Source organism: Hippocampus comes, unplaced genomic scaffold (assembly GCF_001891065.2).
Source record: "Hippocampus comes isolate QL1 unplaced genomic scaffold, H_comes_QL1_v1.1 scaffold61, whole genome shotgun sequence".
Taxonomy (NCBI): Eukaryota; Metazoa; Chordata; class Actinopteri; order Syngnathiformes; family Syngnathidae; genus Hippocampus; species Hippocampus comes.
The window spans coordinates 370656-392694 of NW_017805501.1; the positions used below are offsets into that span (position 1 = coordinate 370656).

At 44.9% G+C, this 22039-nt stretch overlaps 4 protein-coding genes across 12 annotated transcripts; 3 read left to right on the plus strand and 1 right to left on the minus strand.

Moving 5' to 3' along the window:
• Nucleotides 1–99: 99 nt before the first annotated feature.
• On the plus strand, nucleotides 100–9270 carry LOC109520114 (protein bicaudal D homolog 1-like). Of its 6 annotated transcripts, none has more exons than XM_019877082.1 (12): nucleotides 100–1030; nucleotides 3258–3470; nucleotides 3603–3758; nucleotides 3861–4165; nucleotides 4373–4547; nucleotides 4679–5173; nucleotides 5339–5517; nucleotides 5731–6124; nucleotides 6244–6438; nucleotides 6754–6905; nucleotides 7124–7334; nucleotides 8949–9270. In XM_019877082.1, exons 1-12 carry the CDS (start codon nucleotides 791–793, stop codon nucleotides 9063–9065), a joined length of 2832 nt encoding a protein of 943 aa, XP_019732641.1. In that variant the 5' UTR covers nucleotides 100–790; the 3' UTR covers nucleotides 9066–9270. The 6 variants fall into 6 exon arrangements, with proteins under 6 accessions (XP_019732641.1, XP_019732637.1, XP_019732643.1 ...); XM_019877078.1 differs by lacking the exon at nucleotides 8949–9270 and having other exon boundaries at nucleotides 100–632; nucleotides 700–1030; nucleotides 7124–8774; XM_019877084.1 differs by lacking the exon at nucleotides 8949–9270 and adding an exon at nucleotides 7459–7563.
• Nucleotides 9271–9898: 628 nt separating this feature from the next.
• slc26a5 (solute carrier family 26 member 5) lies at nucleotides 9899–16707 on the plus strand. Of its 3 annotated transcripts, none has more exons than XM_019877085.1 (18): nucleotides 9899–10062; nucleotides 11084–11328; nucleotides 11705–11844; nucleotides 11993–12103; nucleotides 12203–12378; nucleotides 12462–12626; nucleotides 12722–12957; nucleotides 13295–13442; nucleotides 13700–13813; nucleotides 13906–13983; nucleotides 14159–14254; nucleotides 14391–14497; nucleotides 14572–14641; nucleotides 14732–14824; nucleotides 15199–15297; nucleotides 15687–15893; nucleotides 16050–16104; nucleotides 16302–16707. In XM_019877085.1, exons 2-18 carry the CDS (start codon nucleotides 11150–11152, stop codon nucleotides 16427–16429), a joined length of 2202 nt encoding a protein of 733 aa, XP_019732644.1. In that variant the 5' UTR covers nucleotides 9899–10062; nucleotides 11084–11149; the 3' UTR covers nucleotides 16430–16707. The 3 variants fall into 3 exon arrangements, with proteins under 3 accessions (XP_019732644.1, XP_019732645.1, XP_019732646.1); XM_019877086.1 differs by having other exon boundaries at nucleotides 11087–11328; XM_019877087.1 differs by having other exon boundaries at nucleotides 9900–10062; nucleotides 15693–15893.
• psmc2 (proteasome 26S subunit, ATPase 2) lies at nucleotides 16455–19690 on the minus strand. Its single transcript, XM_019877093.1, has 12 exons — nucleotides 19517–19690; nucleotides 19057–19094; nucleotides 18887–18968; nucleotides 18679–18778; nucleotides 18423–18554; nucleotides 18267–18339; nucleotides 18080–18175; nucleotides 17763–17927; nucleotides 17595–17682; nucleotides 17311–17513; nucleotides 17141–17237; nucleotides 16455–17062 (listed from the first exon to the last, which is right to left on the minus strand). The coding sequence occupies exons 1-12, from the start codon at nucleotides 19584–19586 to the stop codon at nucleotides 16905–16907; spliced, it is 1302 nt and encodes a 433-aa protein (XP_019732652.1). The 5' UTR covers nucleotides 19587–19690; the 3' UTR covers nucleotides 16455–16904.
• Nucleotides 19691–19778: 88 nt separating this feature from the next.
• Nucleotides 19779–22035, plus strand: LOC109520125 (uncharacterized). Of its 2 annotated transcripts, XM_019877101.1 has the most exons (4): nucleotides 19779–20330; nucleotides 20679–20860; nucleotides 20937–21594; nucleotides 21763–22035. In XM_019877101.1, the coding sequence occupies exons 1-3, from the start codon at nucleotides 20258–20260 to the stop codon at nucleotides 21552–21554; spliced, it is 873 nt and encodes a 290-aa protein (XP_019732660.1). In that variant the 5' UTR covers nucleotides 19779–20257; the 3' UTR covers nucleotides 21555–21594; nucleotides 21763–22035. The 2 variants fall into 2 exon arrangements, with proteins under 2 accessions (XP_019732660.1, XP_019732659.1); XM_019877100.1 differs by having other exon boundaries at nucleotides 20937–22033.
• Nucleotides 22036–22039: the final 4 nt, after the last annotated feature.

The following is a 22039-nucleotide window of genomic DNA, read 5'->3' on the forward strand; positions in this document are numbered from 1 at the left end:
GGGTTAATGTAACCCGGCATTGCGCTTCCCACAGCAGGGTTACACTTCCGGGGAAACGTTTTAAAAATAAAAAAAATCGTTTATAAGGGTGAGTATGACTTAGCACATTTTAAACCAGCGGGTGATACGGATGTTTTACTTATATACGATTTGTTTCAAATTCCATACATTTATTCTCATCAATAAAGTGAACGCATAAGGTTTCCATTGAGGTATTGGTTCCACACGAGTAATACTAAAGCGGAATTAATAATAATACACAGAATGACGCTATTTTCATTTTAATTGTTGTTTTTTTTGTGAGTTTGCATTATTGGAAGATTGTTTCCGATTTTTCCAGAAATGTTTTACAGCCGTTCTTGCGATGTGAGCGCGCACGCGGTGCCATAGACCCGCGGGTGTCATTAGGCAGTACCTGTACTGTAATCCTAACTGTAGTCATGTAACCTGTGTCTGCAGCTGGATCACACAAAGGGGATGCCTTGCTTTTCGGCTGCGGGTGCAGATGGCGGCTTGAAGCTGGTGAATAAGCAGAAAACAGAGGGAGTGGACGCGGATGCGGATCATGAGGAGCCGCATCCTTTTCAGCGTCACGCGGCTGAAGATGATTGAATCTAGCGATGAGGATGAGGGTACTTTGTGTACATTTGCAGGGGTTGATTGTTTTCGACGCGCTATTTGAAGCGGCTTTTTCCTCAGAGGGTGGCGTTGTGGATTTGTAGTCTCCTGTTTCTCCCTCCTGCGGTCGCGCAGTTCCGCTCATCCGACGCAGGGAGGGAGGAGAGGGGCGATGGCCGCCGGTGGAGCAGCAGGAGGATGCGGAGACACGGTGGAGCAGTGCCGGGCCGAGGTGGAGCGTCTGACCCGGGAGCTGGCGGAGGCCAACCGCGAGAAGATCCGTGCGGCGGAGTGTGGGCTGGCGGTTCTGGAGGAGAACCAGAGCTTGAAGCAGCAGTATGCCGAGCTGGAGGCCGATCAGGAGGCTCTGAGGCTGGAGCTGGAACAGCTGCAGGAGGTGGGCTCAGCAGGGGTACGGCTTTGTTACTTGCAAAAAGTCAAGTCTTGTTCTAGGACTAACTTGAAAAGCCATTCTGGAAGTATGCAGGGGAGAATAGTTTCAAGTTCAAAAAAGACTTGGATGAAAATATTTTTGAGTCATAAATGTAGGTCGACTCATCAATGACTGGCAATTTGCCTCATCAGCTGCAAAAATAGACTTGGATGTGATTGAAAATGACGAAATAAAATCAAGTAAATAGTTTTTAAAAGATGACAATTCAAGAGACAGAATTGATCTCAAAGCATTTTAAATGTAAAGTTTCTCACACATTAAGAAACCACCTGAATCTTGCATGAACAAGCACAAAGTGACAGAGCCAAGGAAGAACTTCCTCTAAGAAAAAAAAAACCAACCGCACATCCAAGGCTTGTGTAGGTCACCAAGGCAAGCCAACTTTATTTACATGTCAGATTTCATACACACAGTAACTCAGTGTGCTTTGCATAGTTACAAAACAACATTTGAAGGCAAAATAATTGAAGCCATTTAAAAGCAAAATCGAGTATGTGTACAAAAACACCACATCACATCGGTATTAGGTCTTTTAGCGTTCCCAATGTTATTCCGATTTGTTAAATGCTACAATAATGATTTTGGGGATCGTTTTCAGAAGTCCAAAATTGACACTCACTTCATTCGTGTTTGGTACTGTTGCCTTTGACTGTATGACGTTAGTCAAACATTTAGGATGGCCTTTCACAAGCTTCCCACAATAGTTGGCTGAAGTTTTGGTTTATTGCTCCAGACAGAACTGGAGTGACTGAGCCAACTCTCGAGGGCACCTTGTTCGCACAAGCCTTTACAGGTGATTTTCATAGTTGGAAGGGTTAAGATTTGTTCACAGCACCATGCACAAACTTTTCACCAGTGAGTTGAATAAAAGATTTAAAGGATAATCAATAACGCTTCTGTCTGGGATAAATCAGCAGTGTAATGTAATGAGTGTTGTTTTTTTTTCGATCTTAAGCCTCAGTCTTGTTCAAATGGATCTTGAAGGTGTTCCAATAGGCAGTCTTTGTTGAAAAGGGAATTTGTGATGTATTTATAGTAAGTGGAGCATTGATGAAAAAAAAATGCAGCGGGCAGACACATCAGTGCTAAAAAAACAGGAGGAGGAGTAGGCTCCATGAGGATGCTATGTTACTCTTTTGTTTTTGTCACTGTCCATGACACGCCTCTCCGCTTGGTATGATGTCATCGGACACTGCCGGTCAAATTTCTGCGGAGGTTTTCGGGCGGCACGAAAATAACTTTGGCTTCAAACAACGACTATTCTCGACCCAGTTGAAGTGCCATGGTGTCATGTGGCGTCGGCTAGCACTTTATCATTTGACTTGTCTTTATGAATGTTTTGAAGATGTAACTTCCTGGTCTCTAGCCCTCTCGGTTATGAATAACGCAGAGCCACAGTCCAGAGGCACTCAAGAGCAGACTAAGTGCCTGAAAAATGCATGTGTGGGAATCTGCCCGCCATGTGCACACACACACAGTGTGGAAGCGCTGTCATGAATTATTCATAACTGTGAGGTCATGATAATTTCATCAGGGATCTTGAACATTATTTTATATTCAAGACATTGACTGCTGAAATAGACGTAGTTGTCCTGCTCATGTCTGGAGTAGTGTGGAGAACAATGGAGCAATGACAGGATGAGGACAGTAAAAACAAAGGACCGATGCCAAGGGAGTGGAATCAAGTGTTTTTAAATCTGATTATCCCTCTTCCCTTTGTCCGCCCCCTTCCTCCATTTTTTTTCCCATTACTCCACCCTAATCTCTCCCTTAGCACCGGTGCACTCATCTTTCCCTTTTTAATACGTTGATAAAGGAAAGGGAATAAAACAGGAAATTGTCAGCGGTGCTCTTATGGAAGGAGAAATTATCGACTGACTGACTGCTTTGATATGAAACCAAATTTGGAACTGATAGCAAAATAATCCATCACCTTATTCAGATTTCAGTTGTCCCCAGTATAGTGACTATGTCATATTTAAAGGGGATCTTTGAGTGTTATTTTTTTTTTTTACTTGCTGTTTTATTTGGAGATATGAATTGTTCCTCCACAGTTTGCACTGCAATAGCAAAGATTTAAAACATGTCTAAAAAATACACTCAGCAGTATTAAGTATATTATTGTATACCACTGAAACACGTTCGTGACCGAAACTCATGCTTTGCACTCTCTTGCTCCATCCAGGCATTTGGTCAGGCCTACTCCACCCAGCGTAAGGTGGCCGAGGATGGCGAGAGCAACGTGGAGACGTTGCTGCAGGAGTCTGCCACCAAGGAAGCCTACTACATGGGCCGGCTCCTGGAACTCCAGGCTGCGGTCCAGCACAGCCAGGCCACTGCGGCCAATGCGCTGGCTGACAACGACCACCTGAGCTGCCTGCTGCAGGAGCTGCGGGAGGTAAAGGGCACATTCTGACTTCATAGAAACTCATCGGATGGACTCCACACGAGAAAACACCTTAATCCAAATGGTCCAAGCAGAACACTGTAATATGAGAGCGGTCTTTCTTCTTTCCCTGCTGTGTCTCAGCAGAGCAATGAGATGTTGGAGCTGCAGCGTAGCCGCACGCGAGAAGAGATCGGGGAGTACAAGTTTCGAGAATCCAGACTGGTTCAGGACTACGCAGAGCTAGAAGAGGAGAACATCTCTCTGCAGAAACTGGTTTCAACCCTCAAACAGAATCAGGTATTGAGTCTCCAAACAGACATGTGAGGCAGACTAAAGTCCTTTGTTTCAGGGGAAACAAATGCCAGCGGATTTTTACCTTGATTGACGTGTCTGTTTCAGGTGGAATATGAAGGCTTAAAACATGAAATCAAGGTTTTGGAAGAGGAGACCGATGTTCTGGACAGCCAGTTGCAGGACGCGCTGCGTTTGAAGGACATTTCTGACTCGCAGCTGGAGGAGGCACTGGAGTCTCTGAAGAGTGAGCGTGAGCAGAAGAATCACTTGCGCAGAGAGCTGGTTCATCATCTGAGCATGTGCGACGTGGCATACACCGGCAGCGCACACCTGACGTTCACGTCGGCCCCACCCAGTGGCACGGCTACTCCCACAACTTTGCTCTCGCCAAACGCAGAAGATCCAACAAGGTACCACAGCAGAACCTCGATGTTCGGTCGATCCACCATCCATTCCCTGAAACTAGTACGCTAAGTATGATAATGATCTAAAAATGTGCGACTGAATAAAAATGGAATGCATTTATGAGACTTCACAAGCTCCACCTAAATTGTCACAGTTCGGATGTATGTTTTCCCACGTTTGAATCTGTGCGCTTCGTTATTCTGCACCTCTAGGTGTAATGGCCATGTCCAAGGCGCAACACGAATCGCAACAGCTTCAGGCTCGGTGGCTGGCGCTAATGGAGAACGCCGGGGTACGAGTCGTAAAACCGAAGGTGTGACGACGTCGGACCTCTACAGCGAGATGAACGTGACAGAAGTTCAGAAGCTCAAGCAACAACTGTTGACTGTGAGATCCTCTTGAGTTTTTCAAGTTCCCTTTTGTATTGCCCAATCTGTATAATATTGATTTAGAATAATTTACTGACCAAATGATTAGCTTGTATATTATATTAGAAAAATGACTTCTGCCCCATTCAGGTGGAACGTGAGAAAGTAGCACTGATAGCCAGTCTGCAGGAATCACAGACTCAGCTCCAGCACACCCAGGGTGCTCTCTCTGAACAGCATGAGAAGACCCTCCGCCTTAGCCAAAAGGTCACCGCCCTACGCCGCGGACAGCAAGGGACCCAGACCAGTTTTGATTCTCTGCTCAACCCTGAAGACCCCAAGGGACCTGACAAAGATAAGACAACCGAAGATGAAAACGAGGAGGATGAGCTGGGCGCCGTGAACAAAAGTCCAGTATTTCCTTACCAGTCACCAGGTTTGGAGGTCTTGCAGTGCAAGTACCACGTGGCCGTGACTGAGGTGGTTGAGCTCAAGTCAGAAGTGAAAGCACTGCGGGACAGGTTGGCTCAATGCGGGGAAGGCATTGCACATGAGAAGCCAAGGAAGGAAGGAAATGCCCTGCAACAGAGACTGGAGAGGAAGGTAACGGCACTAGAACAGAGCTGCCAGGAAGGGAAAGAGAAGGTAAGCTTATGTACGCCATCTTTTTGTTTTAAATCCTCAAATACTTCGTGTGTGTGTGTGTGTGTGTGTGTGTGTGTGTGTAATACAATTATGAATGGTTTAAAAGTCAAGTCCAGACTTGAACCCTATTGTCATTCTTTTTTGACCAAGATGTCCTCTTGTCAGATTTCTAGTATGGAGGCTGAGTTGCAGGCGGCTCAGTCGGCAGCCGCAGAGAGCCAAGGGGCTTTGAATGCTGCTCAGGATGAACTGGTGATGCTGAGCGAGGAGCTTGCCCAGCTCTACCATCATGTCTGTCTGTGCAACAACGACACGCCCAACCGTGTCATGCTGGACTACTACAGGTCTTGCTCTCGTTTTATTTGCATGTGTTTACACCATTAACCATTCTGGAAAACCATAAAAATCTAGTAAACTCTTTAACAACAACAATAACAACCCCCCCCCCAAAAAAAAAAAATATATACATAGAAAATGTAACTCATACAAAGGGAGGACCAAATGAACTATCCCTAACACACCCTGGAGCTCTTAAGCATCTTTATTTTCTACTCTAGACAGGGCAGGGGGCTCCGGGGCCTTTGTGCCAGTCTCAAAGCCATGTCTGCTGACAACAGTAAAGTTCTCCTCACGCCACGCCTTGCCAGGAGACTGGCCACCGCCACCTCCACAACCTCAACCTCCGGGGAGTCACGGAGCCCCTCTGAGTCTCCGTCCAAAGAACCGCTGTCCGGAGGGGATAGAGGAAGACACAATGAGGAGGGGGACAAGGAGCTGACGCAGGATCATTCGGAGCAAAGTCTGACTCGCTGCAGTCCTCCAACCCGGTCACCCAGCATCAGTGCCTCATCATCGTCCTCGTCGTCCTCATCGCCCGCTTTGGAACCGGCTGGTGAGCTACGCAGAGAGCCCTTGAATATCTACAACCTCAATGCCATCATCAGAGACCAGGTAGAGAGGCATCATCTGTTTTACACTTATAATTTTCCATTTCTGCTGCCTGGTACTTGATTTTCATTTCCTCATTCAGACTTGATTTCTTTCCAAAACGTTCCAACCTCAATTTTCAGGTAAAGCACCTGCAGAGAGCAGTGGACAGGGCTCTTCAGTTGTCCAGACAGAGAGCCGCAGCGAGGGAACTGTCTCCGTTGCTCGACAAGGACAAAGAAAGCTGCTTGGAAGAGATCTTGAAGCTCAAGTCCCTGCTCAGTACCAAGAGAGAGCAGATCGCCACTCTCAGACTTGTGCTCAAAGCTAACAAACAGGTGGGGTGTCGGCTGCTTGTATTAGCGTTTGGTTGATCACTGTTGAATGAACTACTCTGTCGGCGAAAACCCACACAAAGGCTCGAGAAAATCGATATTAACATTTAGAGACTGGCCCCCCATTGTATACCTCTGAATTCCAAATTAAGTAAACTGTACACGCAATGCTTTTGATGGGAAAGTTGCCCCTGCTAACATGGCCGCCACATTTGCACTTTTTAGCCTGCTCTCGTCTACTGTACATCTGTTTATTGTTAAGATAGCAGCGCAATTGAATTGCCGTCGTTTCTGGTGTCTGTGGTGTATTTTCCCCAGACAGCAGAGGTGGCGCTCACCAACCTAAAGAGCAAGTATGAAGCAGAGAAGTCAATGGTGACAGACACCATGACGAAGCTACGGAACGAGCTGAAGGCCTTAAAAGAAGACGCGGCCACTTTCTCCTCCGTACGAGCAATGTTTGCCACCAGGTCAGTGAGCAGATACGAGCAACTGAAATCCGGTTGACGATCCAATTTTCCCTTACCCGCTCCTCTCAGTGAAAAAAAATTGACCGATAGCGTGGAGGAGGGACCACCTGACCAACTCTGTGATTTTTTTTTTTTTTTTTTTTTTTTTTTTTTTTTTTTTTTTTTTTTTTTTTTTTCTGAGGAAAGTGTCACTGGTCCTTTTTTTCCGCCTCCCTCAGGTGCGATGAGTATGTGACCCAGCTGGATGACATGCAAAGACAGCTGGCCGCGGCTGAGGATGAAAAGAAGACGTTGAACTCTCTCCTGCGAATGGCCATTCAACAAAAACTGGCCCTCACCCAGCGTCTTGAGGACTTGGCATTTGATCAAGAGCAAACGCAGCGTAGCCCCGCCTGCCGGCTGACCCGCAGGAAGGCCAGCGCTCCCAAAGTAAGTCTCGCGACCTCAACTTCGGCCTCGGACCTGACGCAAGGCTCTGGTGCAGCTTTGGTTCCCAGTTGTTCCTCCCCTTCCTGCCTTAACAGTCCAACATCAGTTGTCTCTACTGCTGCAGACTTGTCCTCAACTCTGACATCCCCGATATCACACATACCCTGTCGCAGTCCGTCATCACCAGCGATTGCCTTGCCGCCTGAAACTCTGGCGGTAGAAAGCCCTCCGTCTCTGGAGGTGTCAACAACGGCGTCCTCAATCCCCCAGAGGCCTGCTCAGTCACGGTGGACCCTTGGGATGCGAACATTTGTCGTGGATTCCCAGAGTTTCCGAATTACATCTCCTTTCTCCCGTAGCTCGACTCCTTCAAGGCATGTCGCTCCAGATACTCAGACCACTGCGCTGACCGCAACCAGACCGAACCAAGCAGGCTCCACCCCTTCGTCTCCCTATCGATCACCACTGCTCGGGCTCAAACGCTCTTTGTGGAGCCCATCACCCCGGACTCGTCCCTTGTCCAGGCTGACGGGAACTTCCGTACATCACATTCCCTCGTCATCCTCTCAGTACTCTTCTTCCTCCCATAGTTATTCACCCGCCTACTACAGCGCTTCCGGTCCAACGTCATACAGCCACTCGAGCCACTACACTCCTCTCTACCCCAGATACTACAGTTCCTTCCGGCCCAGACATTGACCGTACATTTTTGTTGCTCCTCTTCCCTGAAAACACGGTGTCCTTTCCCCCCCGTTTTCTATATTCCTGTGCCTACACCTCGGCCAATGCATTTGGAATATTTTGTGACATTACTCAGGGAGTTGAATCCAGGAGCACAAGTGGCCCTGCCTTCCGTTTTATTCTGTGACTGCTAATTAGTCCAGAAGAGGAGATTAATAGACTTTTTCATGAGCATTTTTAGCAGTTTGAGTTGACAACTCACATGCAAGATTTGTTAAAAACAATGAAAAAGAATACTGAAATTTGTTTTTTGTGTCGAGTAGCACATCAAGTAGCCTTTACTAGTGTACTAGCCACTCTGTCTGAAATGCTGTGGAAGCTAACATTCTATATTCACAAATGGTCACATGCAAGCTTTCGTCTTTTTATCGTACACTTTGAAGTAAAGGACTTAGTCTGGTGTTAACGACAAGTAATCCATTCCCCTTTTTTTTTTTAAACGCTCCCACAATCCTGCAGTTAAAAAAAAACAAAACAAAATACTTGAATGTGGTTTCTGGCCCACTGCTCAATAAATGTACCTTCTGCAATATCAAATGGGGGGCCATTTGAAAGATATGGGACCTTCGCACTCTTGCTTACATTTGCGGTACGAGTATTAAAAGAATCTTTGAGTACTTTTTCCAGAGAGGATAGGCAGCCAAAATAAGAAATTATAATATTATCACACATGATAATAAAAGCACATGCTTCTGCTGACGTTGGTTCCTTCAGAGTGATTCTTCATAAGCTACCATAAAGCTACAATTGTTTCCATACAGTGTATTCTGTGGTCCGGAATTCTTATTTTTGCGCTGCATTCTATCCCTTGGTTACGTCTGTGCAGAGTTAATGTATGTAGTCTGTTTGTCTAACGGTGTCAGTCTCTTGCAGGCATTCAGTAGCCACGGTATCGTTTGCCATACCCTGCCTGCAGCTAAGGATGAGTGCTTTCAGGTAAGAGGAACATCAGTCAGATTTCTAGCTGCGCAAACACCAAAAGTAAACTAAACTCATGTTATATACACACAGTGGGTCAACTTAAAGGGCCGTTGCTATTTCACTTACATCCTTTAGGTGTCAGTAGTGAGCTTTCAAACTCTTTCCAAATGTCAAAACAATGACATCTGTGGACTAGGATATTCTCAATTATTGTTATTATTTCTAACAGCCTGTTATTTGTCTTCACATTCAACGAAGGAATGACACATTTGCAGATTTTTTTTTCTCGTGTGATTAGATTCAGACCATAATTACTAACTATTCAAAATACAGGTTGCAATCGCGGTAATAAGAGCAATTATGATTTGTGCTTCACTCTTTTTTCTGCCAGTTGCCCGTCTCTGTATCATGTTAAACACACTGTACGTACAAATGCTTGCTCGGAAGTCATCCGTGCATCTGAATCAGATAACATTTTATGGTCCTCATAATTTTGAGCTCATCACTAGTGTGTGGTGGCGTGACAATTCAAATGGCCCTTGACTGACAGGGGCAGGAGGAAATAGAGTTTAATTGTAAATTTTCGATTTAAAAAACGGAATTTGCTAAATTGTTCTGATTATTATTTTCGTCATCATCTCATTTCCTGTCGTCATCAGCTCGTACACCAAAGACGTCAGCGTGAAGATGTCTTACTTGAACTGAAATTTGCAGCACAGTGAACGGTGGCTTCTTCTTTGAACACGTTGTGTGGACTAATTATTTCAGCCCCGAAAACAGAGTGTGAATACAATACTCATATATATAATTTTTTCCTGTGAATCCGATTCAAACCCCACGAGAGCGCATGCGACCACGATGAGAAACGCTCGCCGTGTAGACCGGAAGTGAATAATAAATACCAAACGAGTAGCTCATCATCCTCCACCGCGGCGATCTGTCATTTTGTAAACGGGCTCCCTCGCGAGTCACTGTCCCTCTGTTAAACTTTAACTCAGAAGGTCATTCCTTTAAAGTTCACGTTTAGCCCACAGCATCCCTACGAAAAGGTGGTGGAGGTGAGGAGGTAAGAACCCTGGCTTTTCAAGAACATCCTTGTGTTACCTTACATGACAGAAAGTCAGAGAAAAGTCTTCCGGTTAAGGTGAGGTTGATTAATTGATTCGGTGCAAGACAGCTTGTCTTGCGGCGCTAAAATATTAATTGTAGTCCTACTAATGCCGTTAATGCTACGTTTAGCTAGCTAACGAAGGGCTGGCAACTGTTTACCTTTGCTAAATTCACGCATCGCACCTTTGTTTGATAACTGCATTATGTTTGAATAGAATAAAATAGATGGAATCCGCAAAATAAGACATGGCAGCAAACGCATTCTCGTTCCTTCCTTTCCTTGTCAGATTGAGATATACTAAATGAATGATGCATTACTATATGAATGTCAAACAAATTAAAACTCACAAAGAACAAGGGATAGGACTAGATATTTTTTTACTTCTTACTTCCTTTGAAAATGTAAATTGTGCTGAATGTGGTGACTATTTTTTTCTTCTGTTTTTTTTTTCAATTTTACTTCCCTTTACTTCCTGACGAATTTATATTATCTGTTTATATGTTGATTTAACAAACAATCGTGTACTCCAAGGACGTTTCTGTGCTGTCGTTGTTGTTATTCCCAGATTACGCAACACACAGTGTCAGATTTAGTTTCAAAATTTTCTAATATTTTTAAATACACGAGTTGTGTTCTGCCTGTAGTTCATATTATTGTTCTAAGCATGAAAGGACTCCAAAGAGTAATTTTTTTTCCTGCCAAATATTGAATCAGCATACAAAAAAAATCCATATCAGTCGAGCCCGAATTAAAACGTTTGCCCCAATATTTTGTATTTTCAAGGTTGCTTGATGTAAAAAAAACTCTGAAATCCTCACCCAAAAATGTGGATGTCTCTAATTACGCCCATTTCAATCGCTGCAAAGTGTTAACAGGTTATCTTCAGCCCGTCTCCCTTATCAGCAGAAGCGTAAAATTATTACACAAGACCACCAAACAGGGCAAACTAAAATGATTTCCTTTCTTTCCTTACTAGCAGAGAGGAAGTGTGGCACGCATGGATTAATCAAACCAATGAGGACAGACACGAAGTAAAACTCAGATGGAGCCAGCAGAAGAAGAAACAGCAGCAGCAGCAGTCGTTCAGGTGGATGATGCAGACAGGTTGCTGATGCACAAGATCGAGCGTCCCGTCTTCAGTGAGGCCCACCTCAGGTCGCAGCTTCTCCATCGCAAAGAGAAAACCACCACCCTCCGACAGAAGCTCGCACTACACTTCCAGTAAGTCAAATAAAAGAAATTACTTGTGTTGGAACGATAAATTGATTGAAAATTAAGCTTTTCACAATTAATTCCTAGATGCTAGCCAACCTCCAGTTTGTTCTCATTCAAAATAATATCCAATCTGCTGACACATTGCAAAACGCCATCGACATGCTAACACTTGGCATCGACAATTGCGGCTCTTGAACACAAATGGTGGTGCAACACACGTAGGCAAGGCAGAGCAGCGTTATTTATATAGCACATTTCATACACACGGCGTGTGATTCATATCTTTAAAATCTGACGTTTAAAAGGAGTCACAAACAAAGGAGTTCAAGACAAATCATCAAAACAAAACTGTAAAGTGCTGTGCTCTTCTCTCTCCATGTAGGTGTTCATCCCAGCGAGCAAAGGCAGCGGTTTTTAGCTTCCTGCCTATTCTCACGTGGCTGCCAAAGTACCCAGTCAGGGAATACCTGTTCCATGATGTGGTCTCAGGTCTTAGCACTGGCGTCGTGCAACTCCCCCAAGGTGAGCAGCCTACGGTTTGGGCAGCAGGAGACACAAAAATTCTTTGCAATAACATTGGATGATAGTTTGAGCACGGGGGGTTGTGAGGAGAGTTTTGTTTATGAGTTCAACATTTTTTTTTCCTTCTCCCTCGCTCACCGTACCGCAGGTCTTGCCTATGCTATGCTGGCTGCTGTGCCTCCAGTTTATGGTCTATACTCATCGTTCTACCCTGTTCTGCTCTACACTTTCTTTGGCACGTCCAGACACATATCCATAGGTGAGGAAAAAAAACAAAACAAAACAAAAAAATACTTTTATACAGAGGACCGCACTTGAATCAAGTCTGCCCACGTGTGTGTGTGTGTGTGACTTGCAGGCACCTTTGCGGTCATCAGCCTGATGATTGGAAGTGTTGCAGTCAGGGAGGTTCCAGACTCGTACATGCCACCCACCAACGGGTCCAACGCGTCTGCCATCTTTGATGTGGCGGATCGTGACGCCCGGAGGGTGCAGGTGGCTGTGGTGCTCACAACCTTGGTGGGAATCATTCAGGTCAGTGTCCAGTTTGGTATATGAACCTCCGCCGCATGTCCGTCTCACTTGCGTCAAGACTGTTGCCCTTTTCTCCTCCTTAGATGATTTTAGGTCTTCTCAGGTTTGGCTTTGTGGCCATTTACCTCACGGAGCCCCTGGTGCGAGGCTTCACGACAGCGGCCGCGGTGCACGTGGTGGTCTCTCAGTTAAAATACCTGCTGGGAGTGAAAACCAAGCGTTTCAGTGGACCCCTCTCGGTTATATTTGTGAGTTTGAAAGTTCAGACATTTTTTACTCAATAGTTACGATTTTTATTGATATAGATATAAACAGTAACAGTTTTTTTTTTCTTTTTTTTCAGAGCATCAAGGCAGTACTGAGTGACATTACGAGTACGAACATCACCACTCTCATCCTGGGCCTCGTGTGTCTCGTCTTTCTGTACGCCATCAAACATCTCAACGAGCGCTTCAAAAACAAACTGCCTATCCCCATTCCCGGGGAGATAATTGTCGTCATTGTGTCGACGGGCGTCTCGTATGGCATGACGCTGGCCGCCAACTATAAGGTCGACGTCGTCGGGGAGATACCGACCGGGTAAGGGTTCACACGCCTTGTATCTGCGATTGCAATCGTACTTGAGTGTCGAATGGTATCTATAGCGATGAGCTATCTTTCTTCGAGATTAGTTGTCTTTCCAAAGACGGTTGACAAGTTTTTATCTGAGCTGACTTGACATTTAGCCCATCACTGTACAAAGTACTCTATAGGTTTTCCTAACACCGCGTGATTGGACGTTCTATTTGGCGGTTTAATTTGATTGCCCAACGTGTGTTCGGAATTGCACCGGAGAACATTTGCAATATGTCAGGTGTCGTGTTTGTATAACAGTGGCAAAAAGTGCTTCAGGCGTCCCCTTTGCGTGTGTTCTCAGGCTTCTTCCGCCCGTCGCTCCGGACTTCTCTCTGTTGCGCACTTTGGTCACCGACTCCTTCGCCATCGCGATCGTGGGCTTCTCCATGGGGATCTCGCTGGCCAAAATCTTTGCCCTCAAGCACAACTACAGCGTGGACAGTAATCAGGTGCGGAAAGCGGAGACTCGACTGACGTGTGACATGAAGTTGTGTCAACAAAAGGGATTCAGAGGGTCGGCTAGGAAAGAAAAAAAAGGTCAAGTGCAAGGTTAATAAAAGGTCACTAAGTATTATGCACTAAAGTAAATTAAACTACAGTACATTTCCCAAATGGCTATTTCAACATCACATGGAAGTTATTTTGCTGAACACTTCCTCAAAATCTAAATCTCCCTTTTTTTTTTTTTTTTTTTTTTGGATAACAGGAGTTTATAGCCCTTGGCCTGTGTAACTTCATCAGCTCTTTCTTCCAAACATTCACCATCACTTGCTCCATGTCAAGGAGCCTGGTGCAGGAGAGCACAGGGGGTAAAACCCAGGTAAAATCGATGTTACAAAATTGCAACGATGACGCCATGCTATGTCGACCGTCATTTTACAATAATAATTTTTTTTTGTATGCTTGGTTCAGATTGCCGGCCTGCTGGCCTCTCTCTTGGTGCTGCTGGTGATCGTCGCCATTGGTTTTGTCTTTGAGCCACTGCCACAGGTGAGCTTTGGTGATGTCATGACGCCACGTTATTGAGAAACTTTCCAGCACTCGTCTCCTGCAAAGCAGTCGCTGCTGGTGCGAATTAAGAGTCTCTCCGCCTTTACGTCTCACTTGTTATGCGCCCATCTTGTGTTGGGTGCATCACAATAATATGTCTATTCCGTGTCCCCAGACTGCGTTGGCAGCGATCATCATGGTCAACCTGCTGGGGATGTTCAAACAGTTCAGAGACATCCCAACGCTCTGGAGAACCAGCAAGATTGAACTGGTCAGTCAACAGCCAAAATGATGCGTCAACTGCGCTCGGTCGGTCACGAAAAGTGGTGTGCGCTAACGTTGTTTTCGTATGAGCTCATTTAGCATTTTTTGGTGGATATGAATCAAATGTTTTTGTTTTTAATCAGGCCATCTGGCTGGTGACCTTTGCGGCATCTGTGCTATTGGGCTTGGATTACGGCCTTCTCTTTGCCATCGCATTTGCTTTACTGACCGTCATCTACAGAACACAGAGGTCAGTTGATTTTTAGTTTAAGGCACCATATCAAGTTTTTCGGGTTTAAGGCCGATCTCTGTTTTGTCCCGCAGCCCGAAAAACGCCGTTCTCGGGCAGGTTGCCGACACGGGACTCTACTGTGAAGTGGACGAGTATGAAGAAGTGAGTCGAGAGGAGAGAGACAGAGAAAGAGAGCGTGCATTGGCCAAGTGGCGCCCTCAACGGTGACCATTTGATTTGTCTCCTTCCAAGGCGGTGGAATGTGAGGGGATTAAAATTTTCCACTCCAACGCGTCAATCTACTTTGCCAACAGCGACCTTTATGTGAGCGCGCTCAAAGAGAAGGTAATCCTCGTTACCTTGGAACCGCAACACGGCCGTGCGAACGCGGTGGTCCTTTTCTCTTATTGGTTGCTTCAGTACAGAAAGTAAAACACTTTTTTTTTTTTTTTTTTTGTAATGAGTCTCATGCTAACTGAAGACTGTTCATTACTAGCCGATTATGTGCTAGCAGCCTGCTGGGAGAAATTTTCATCACAATCCTTTTTGATATTTACTGAGCTAGAACTCATGTCAGCCAACCAATTAAGTGCCACAGAACAAGTCTGTGCTTCCCTGACTGGTCTATCCAGATCCAAACCTGTTCTTATTTGGTAACGTGCTTTGGGGGACATATTTTGGAGCTTACCTTTGACACTAATTTTAAATTTTTTTTGCAGACTGGTGTAAACCCCGAACACATACAAGCATCCCGAAAAGCTCGGAACAAACCAAAGGCCAGCAGCAGTCTGACGTGCTCTCTAAAAAGAAATGCTGAGGTAGATTCACTGACTCTTATTTTCCTTTTTTTGGGGGGGGGGGGCGGACTGCTTTTTGTATTCCCTCACATATTTGCGCTGGTTAAATATGTATTGTGCCGTCCGTCTCTGTGCTTGTGTAATCGCAATTGTGTTATGTCCTGACCTGTACAGGATTGTGTAAATGCTGACAGGACTGAAAAAACTTGTTTTCATGGGTGAAGAGGGAAGGAAGCTTTTCGGTGACAATAATAAGCAGTACCGTCCGTGTACTCGTATCAAACATTAAATCTATGACAGTCCCTTGAGATAAGAGTGACTTTAAACAGATTTAATGTTGCTAGTTCATGTGAGTCTGCAAGTCAGAAAATGTGCACCCAGCTTTTGTTTTTTTTGTTTTTTCTGGCTAGGAGAAGGACGGCGAGACGACGCACCAAGTTTTGCCTTTTAACAAAACGGGCGGCGATCAGAAAAACGGCTGCCTGACAGAAGGTCACGGGGAGGCGGATTCCGAGGCGCTGGTCTTCCGCCCGTCTCTCGGCTCCGTCCGCTTCATCATCCTGGACTGGACGCACGCTGGCTTTATTGACTCCGTGGGAGCCAAAGCCGTCAAACAGGTTCTTCGTTTTTATTCATTTCAGTCGAGTCAACACTGGCAGAAGAAAGCATTCCTCGAGGCTGACTGTTCACTCCAAATTCATTTCATCCTACGAATGTAACGAAGAAGAAATGCTGTATGCTAGTAGTCCATAAGGCACTGTTGATGTCTGCAGGTTATTAAGGAGTATGCAGCGGTAGATGTTCAAGTCCTCATCGCGGGCTGCAACAGTAAGTACTCTAAGACCTACTACACTACTTTTTTTTTTTTTTTAATTTTGTTTATTCTTACAATACATTGGTCAACTTCACACTTGTGTATGGAGGTGAAAGGCGTACCTGCACGTGGCATCTTTTCAAACAGAGGTCGCTATTTGTTGACGTTCTTTGATTCTGATCCGACGTGTTTTTCTGCTCGGTTCGAATAGGAAGTCTGCTGTCTGAGCTGGACCGGCTGCAGTTCTTCTCTGAAATCGTAAGCCCTGAAATGGTGTTCCCCACCGTTCACGATGCCGTGTTGCACTGCCAACATTCCCAACCCAATTCCGCATGCTGATACGACTGTGAACCATTATACACTATTTTTTTGCACTGAAAGCTTGTTAAAATGTCCAGGATTTGAACAAATTCATCCTTAAGACGGTTGTCTTTGTTGTTCCTGGTTAGTGCAGTGTTGCATTGCGCTGGATCCGTGTTTGTGTGCGTGCGCGCGCGCGTTGTGTCAAATGTTGAACAGCTGCAAATGGTTAGTTTGCAGTATCAGGTGCACATTAAATAGGGAGGATTTTTTTTGCTTCCTAAATGCATTTCTCGTAACTTTGTGGGTAAAAAAAATGTCAGTATTTTCATGTTTTGAAATATATTCTGTCATGGCAGATGCTCACTGTGGAAATGTTTTGTTTAAAAACGAATCTTTGGACACAATGTGGCATAAAGGTTTATTTTTAACACCTGACAACAAAAGGACATTATTTCTTGACTCTGCTTTCGAAGAAGTAAAGAGGCAAACCGGACAACACGCGTATATACACTCAATTGTAGGTCATGTATCTTGGCGTGGCGCTGAACTTGGCGTAGGACTTGATGACCTTGTTCACCGCCTCCAGGAAGTCCTTCTCTGTGGCAATCTTCCGGCGAGCCCTGATTGCGAACATGCCGGCTTCCGTGCACACGCTGCGAATCTCGGCACCTGGCAAGACAAGCCAAACACCCGACGTCGGAAGAGGGCAAACTCGAAAGAATCGCAAACCTCTTTGCCGATTGTTACCTGTGCTGTTGGGACAGAGGCGAGCGAGCAGCTCAAAGCGAATGTCCCTCTCCACGCTCATGGAGCGCGCGTGAATCTTGAAGATGTGTGTGCGACCCTGAAGCGCAGAGAAAACGAACACGCGTTTGTTTAATGGCCCACTTTGATTTTGCTGGACTTGTGAGATTTACCTCAAGGTCAGGCAAACTGAACTCGATCTTTCTATCTAAACGTCCGGGTCTCATCAGGGCCGGATCCAGGGTGTCGGGCCTGTTGGTGGCCATCAGTACTTTGATGTTGCCGCGCGGGTCGAACCCGTCCAGCTGGTTGATGAGCTCCAGCATGGTCCTCTGCACCTCGTTGTCTCCGCCAGCACCGTCGTCAAAACGTGCACCTAGTTGGTTCAATAAGTGACATTTCATGAGGGAGGGGCAATACAATACAAAAAAACGAGCACTTGAACAGGACGCCATACCTCCAATGGCATCTATTTCATCAAAAAAGATGAGACAGGCCTTCTTGGTCCGGGCCATCTCAAAGAGTTCTCTCACCATCCGGGCTCCCTAAATAAAGGTAAACTTATTTGTTGGCACAGTGGAAATTAAAAAAACAAAAACTAGATACATCTATACCGTGCTCTCACCTCCCCCACATACTTCTGCACCAGTTCGGAGCCGATGACTCGGATGAAGCAGGCGTCTGTCCGGTTGGCCACGGCACGGGCACACAGGGTCTTTCCGGTGCCGGGTGGTCCGAACAGCAGCACACCTTTCGGGGGCTCAATTCCCAAGTTGACAAACCGCTCAGGCTGGTGAGAGAAAACAAAGGCTGCCAACATCAGTCACATACCTATGGTGCCCCCTTGTGGCCGTTCAACTATAAGAACGTAAATAGAATGTTACTCTGCGCATTAATAAGGCTTTCGATTTTTCAATCCAGGGCGTTAGGTGGACAACTCACATGGAGCAGGGGGGTCTCGACCACTTCTCTCAACTTTTCAATCTGCTCCTTGCAGCCGCCGACATCACTGTAAGTAACATCCGGTTTCTCCTCCACCTAGATGAGAACGTGCAATGCGTTGTGTAAATTTGCCCTATTTCAACTCTTGAGGTGATTTGTACGTAGAGATTGGCTCGTATGTTTGTACCTGCATCATGGTGACGGTCGGGTCGATTTTAGGAGGCAGGGGGATATGGATCTGATACTTGTTCCTGTCAACACTGAGACAACAAACACCAAGTTGCCAGAGTCAATGTTTGAAGTCTTAACTAACGTTAATTTAGAATGTTTTTTTTTTCCATACCCAACTCTCATGCCCTCCTCGATGTCAGTCGGCGCCACCTGATCGCTCAGGTCCACCACAAACTTGGCAAACTGTTTGACATTGATGATGTATTTGGGGTCCTCAGAGTCCGCGTTGATGATTTTTGTGCATCTGTTCAAATCAAATGGAAAAGGCTACAAACACCTGGCCGGTGCCGTTCGCTCCCGTCTACTGTAAAGTCTGGAAATGTCTCTTAGTGCCGACTGTGTGCTATATCGTTATATCCACCGTGTACCTTGCAACTTGTAGTGGTTGTTCACTTTGAAGGGTCTGCTTGTCAGCAGCCAGATCCCAGAGAGCTGGTGGCGCCAGCCCCGTGTCTGACTCTTTAATACCTGTCACAGCAAGGAAACAGTATGATACGTTGCTACAGTACACACTGTATACTTTAAGGCTTCTTCTTTCTATTTTAGAAGCAAATGAACTTTATTTTTTCACTCAACCTGTAAGCTCGTTGATTTTTTTGAGCAGCTGCTGGATGTCATCTTCCACTTGTTTGATCTGTCTGGAGTAAGTGCTTTGACCCTGGTGATGCAAGACAGTTTTAGGATGTGGATTACAACACAATGTATTTCTTGACTACTATTTCTACCAACCCTGGAAGGACACTCACATAAGTCTTCAGCAGAGCAATGTCTCCTTCATCCAAAGCTGTATGCAACATGAACATGTCATTGAGTTGGCATTATGACAGACAGTGGGCTACAAAGTTTTTATTTTAGGCATAAAAAGACATTTGGAAGATTATGTCCAAAGTGTGATTGCACTGTGTGAATGCTTGAAGCATTCTAAAATGTTATATTTTATTCTCCTTACATCTATGATGTGCTTCCACTTGCATGTTTCTCAAGCAGTTCTCACCATTCCAATATAACGCCACGCCACACCATGTTTTTTTTTTTCATTTGGCATTCCAGCATTCACAGGCAGTTTCTCCAGAAAGTGCATTTTCTAGCTAGTTTTCTTTCGGACAACAATGCAAATCTCACCGTTACCGACCTGAGCTAACTTTAGCTAAGCAGCTAATGTCTTAAATTACTATTTACCAACGATTGTTGTTTTTTAAAATCTACCTCTGATGGGTGAGTCATCCTTGTCCTCCTCCTTTGTCTTCCTCTGATCGTCTCCTAAATAGTCTGGCATATTTGATTTGTATTATTGTAGTTTTTACCAGTCAAACGGAGCTTCTGGAACAGCTGAATTGTACGATTACACAGCAGGTTTGCGTTTCCGTCCCCGGACCGGAAGTTTTTTTGTCGGAGTGTTATTTCGGATACACAAATTATACCCGATTATTTTATTTATCGTGTACATAAAGTAAATTCTTAAACCAGTCTTAAATTCCTCCTCCTATTACTACCACTACTATTAAAAATAATAATAATATAGGCTAGCAGTGTACAAATCCCATCACGAAAGGTAGAAACTATTTTAGGAATAGATTGCAGCGGGTATTTGGTCGAATGCTTTTATACATTTTAATATAGCGTTATTGAGCACAAATAAAATTCCCCGCTTGGTTTCTCTAGTCTTCTCAGTCATGAAACTGATTGATAACAGATAGCATAGCCTGTCAAGCCCCTTTCCATTTTGTGTACACTAGGTGGCGGTAAACACCAAAAGAGACGTAATCTGCCAATAAATTTAATTAAGAGGAAGAAAAAGGAAGACGTGACGTTCGGCTGCCGTGAAGTGCGGAGGCAGAAGCGGAAGTATACGTCACTTCCGCGAAGAGTCGTCGATACTGCTCCGAAGAAAAGCAGCGTGACCTACGAAGTGCACTTGATGGAAGAAGTCTTCAAACTTGATTCGAAATGGCGTTCCAAGATCACGCGTATACGAGTACCACATATGATACAGTTAACCCCGTGGAGCCGATTTATAATTGTAAGTCTTATTTGCAAAACAAATAAGTAAATAAAAGGAGAAAAAAAGACTGCGTGCTGTTGTGAAATTGGCGACCTTCAAAGTACTCTCCGTGTGCACGCGTGGACTTTGTTGTTACGACTTGGCTTGCTTTAGAAATGGCAAATCGAAAAAGATTTTCCATAATAAAGTGTTTGTTAGTTAGCAACCTTGCCAAAGCTGTCGTAATTTCCGGTATTATGCAGCATAAGTTCTGTGTTTTGTATTATGCTGCGTTTATGGTTTTCGTTGTTATAGTAAATCTGAAAGTCTAAATGTCCATTGTTTTCTGGCTGCTGCTTTATCGTAATTATGTATTTTCTCTTCTAGGGAGCCTGAAAGAAGCGGAAGAGCTTGTGAAGCTAAGGATGTCAAATAATTATCTCTTTTCTGGGAAAAGAAATACTTCCGCGTGGGCATGGATGGCCATCCTCAGACATATGGGCTTGCAATACAAACTGAACCACCGTCAAGCCAAAAAAAAATGGCAAAACCTAAGGCAGCGATACAAGGTACAATTTTTTTAACTTTACATTTATATTCAGATTCATGTTAGACATATTTTGACACGCTGCTGTTTCTTTTTAGGAGCTCAAGGACAAAAGTCATTGTTATATGTGGCCTCTCTTCACTTTGATGGATGATGCCATGGAAGGTAGACTGGAAGGCAGTGCCCCCGTTTTGGGAATCTGCGCTGAAGATAAATTGTGTATTTCTCCCAGAGGCAAGAAGAGAAAGAGAACCCCAGTGAGCATCTCACCGGCTCAAGTAACGAACATTGTCCCGGAAATTGAGGTGACATTGAATGGAGATAGTGGAACAGGAGAGGAGGAGGATGGTGCTGATGAGGATGGGATGGAAGACAGCCAGGAGTTCATGTCACAAGACGAGGCAACAGAGAGGGAAAAGCGATTCATGGAGCTAGAGCGCATGGCTCTGCAACGAGACAGGGCATTGCTGGAGCGGGAGATTGCCATTGTGGACCGGGACCGAGCCCTGATGGAGCGTGAGAGGCTGCTGATAGAGCGGGAGAAAGAGATGGTGGCCAAGGACCGAGATGCCATCAATAGGGAAAGGCAGGCGCTGGAGAGACAGAAAGCCGTGTCGGAACCCCCCACCTCCCGGAAGACCACCAGAGACAATGACTCAATCGACAGGACGGAACGCTTTCTGGATTTATTCGAAAAACTAATTGATAGTTTTTGATTGGGACTAAACCTTGGTCCTTTTGGCCCCAAAATGACATCTTTTTAAAATCAAAAGCAGGGACTTTTTTTTTAAACAGTCATGAATAATAACATTAAAAACAAGCTTTTTGTTTTGGAAGAGGTCTGCAAAAGAACTTTATTTACTCATGTGGTTATACGATACAGAGCACACAGGAGCAAGCAGTTAGCATTGTTATTTGCCACAACGCTCCTTCCAGTTCATGAACAATAGTCTTTGGAATAAGCTATTGTGCACAAAAATCTAAACTGAATTTTAAATTTTTATATTCGGGAATGAGAATTTTCGGACCAAAATGACCATGGACCTCTTGGAGATCTCAAGGTCGTGCGGTGCATTATGGGTCATGTGCTTTGCCTTCGTGCCTGTCAATTTGAATGCCATAGCACTTACTTTGGAATGAATCGCACCTCGGCCGTAATTTCATGAGTGAAATGAGTTTTAAACGACAAGGTTTATTTTTT

Excerpts from the sequence above, each read along its gene's own strand:
- psmc2 (XM_019877093.1), bottom strand. The coding sequence starts at position 19,586 with ATGCCAGACTATTTAGGAGACGATCAGAGGAAGACAAAGGAGGAGGAC. Across the intron at positions 19,095-19,516 it reads GGATGACTCACCCATCAGAG|CTTTGGATGAAGGAGACATT; the intron begins GTAGATTTTAAA and ends TGTTGCATACAG. Across the intron at positions 17,238-17,310 it reads TCAGTTTGCCTGACCTTGAG|GGTCGCACACACATCTTCAA; the intron begins GTAAATCTCACA and ends TCTGCGCTTCAG.
- slc26a5 (XM_019877085.1), top strand. The coding sequence starts at position 11,150 with ATGGAGCCAGCAGAAGAAGAAACAGCAGCAGCAGCAGTCGTTCAGGTG. Across the intron at positions 11,329-11,704 it reads AAGCTCGCACTACACTTCCA|GTGTTCATCCCAGCGAGCAA; the intron begins GTAAGTCAAATA and ends CTCTCCATGTAG. Across the intron at positions 15,298-15,686 it reads CTCTAAAAAGAAATGCTGAG|GAGAAGGACGGCGAGACGAC; the intron begins GTAGATTCACTG and ends TTTTCTGGCTAG.
- LOC109520125 (XM_019877101.1), top strand. The coding sequence starts at position 20,258 with ATGGCGTTCCAAGATCACGCGTATACGAGTACCACATATGATACAGTT. Across the intron at positions 20,331-20,678 it reads CGTGGAGCCGATTTATAATT|GGAGCCTGAAAGAAGCGGAA; the intron begins GTAAGTCTTATT and ends TTTCTCTTCTAG. Across the intron at positions 20,861-20,936 it reads ACCTAAGGCAGCGATACAAG|GAGCTCAAGGACAAAAGTCA; the intron begins GTACAATTTTTT and ends GTTTCTTTTTAG.
- LOC109520114 (XM_019877078.1), top strand. The coding sequence starts at position 791 with ATGGCCGCCGGTGGAGCAGCAGGAGGATGCGGAGACACGGTGGAGCAG. Across the intron at positions 5,174-5,338 it reads GCCAGGAAGGGAAAGAGAAG|ATTTCTAGTATGGAGGCTGA; the intron begins GTAAGCTTATGT and ends TCCTCTTGTCAG. Across the intron at positions 6,125-6,243 it reads ATGCCATCATCAGAGACCAG|GTAAAGCACCTGCAGAGAGC; the intron begins GTAGAGAGGCAT and ends CTCAATTTTCAG.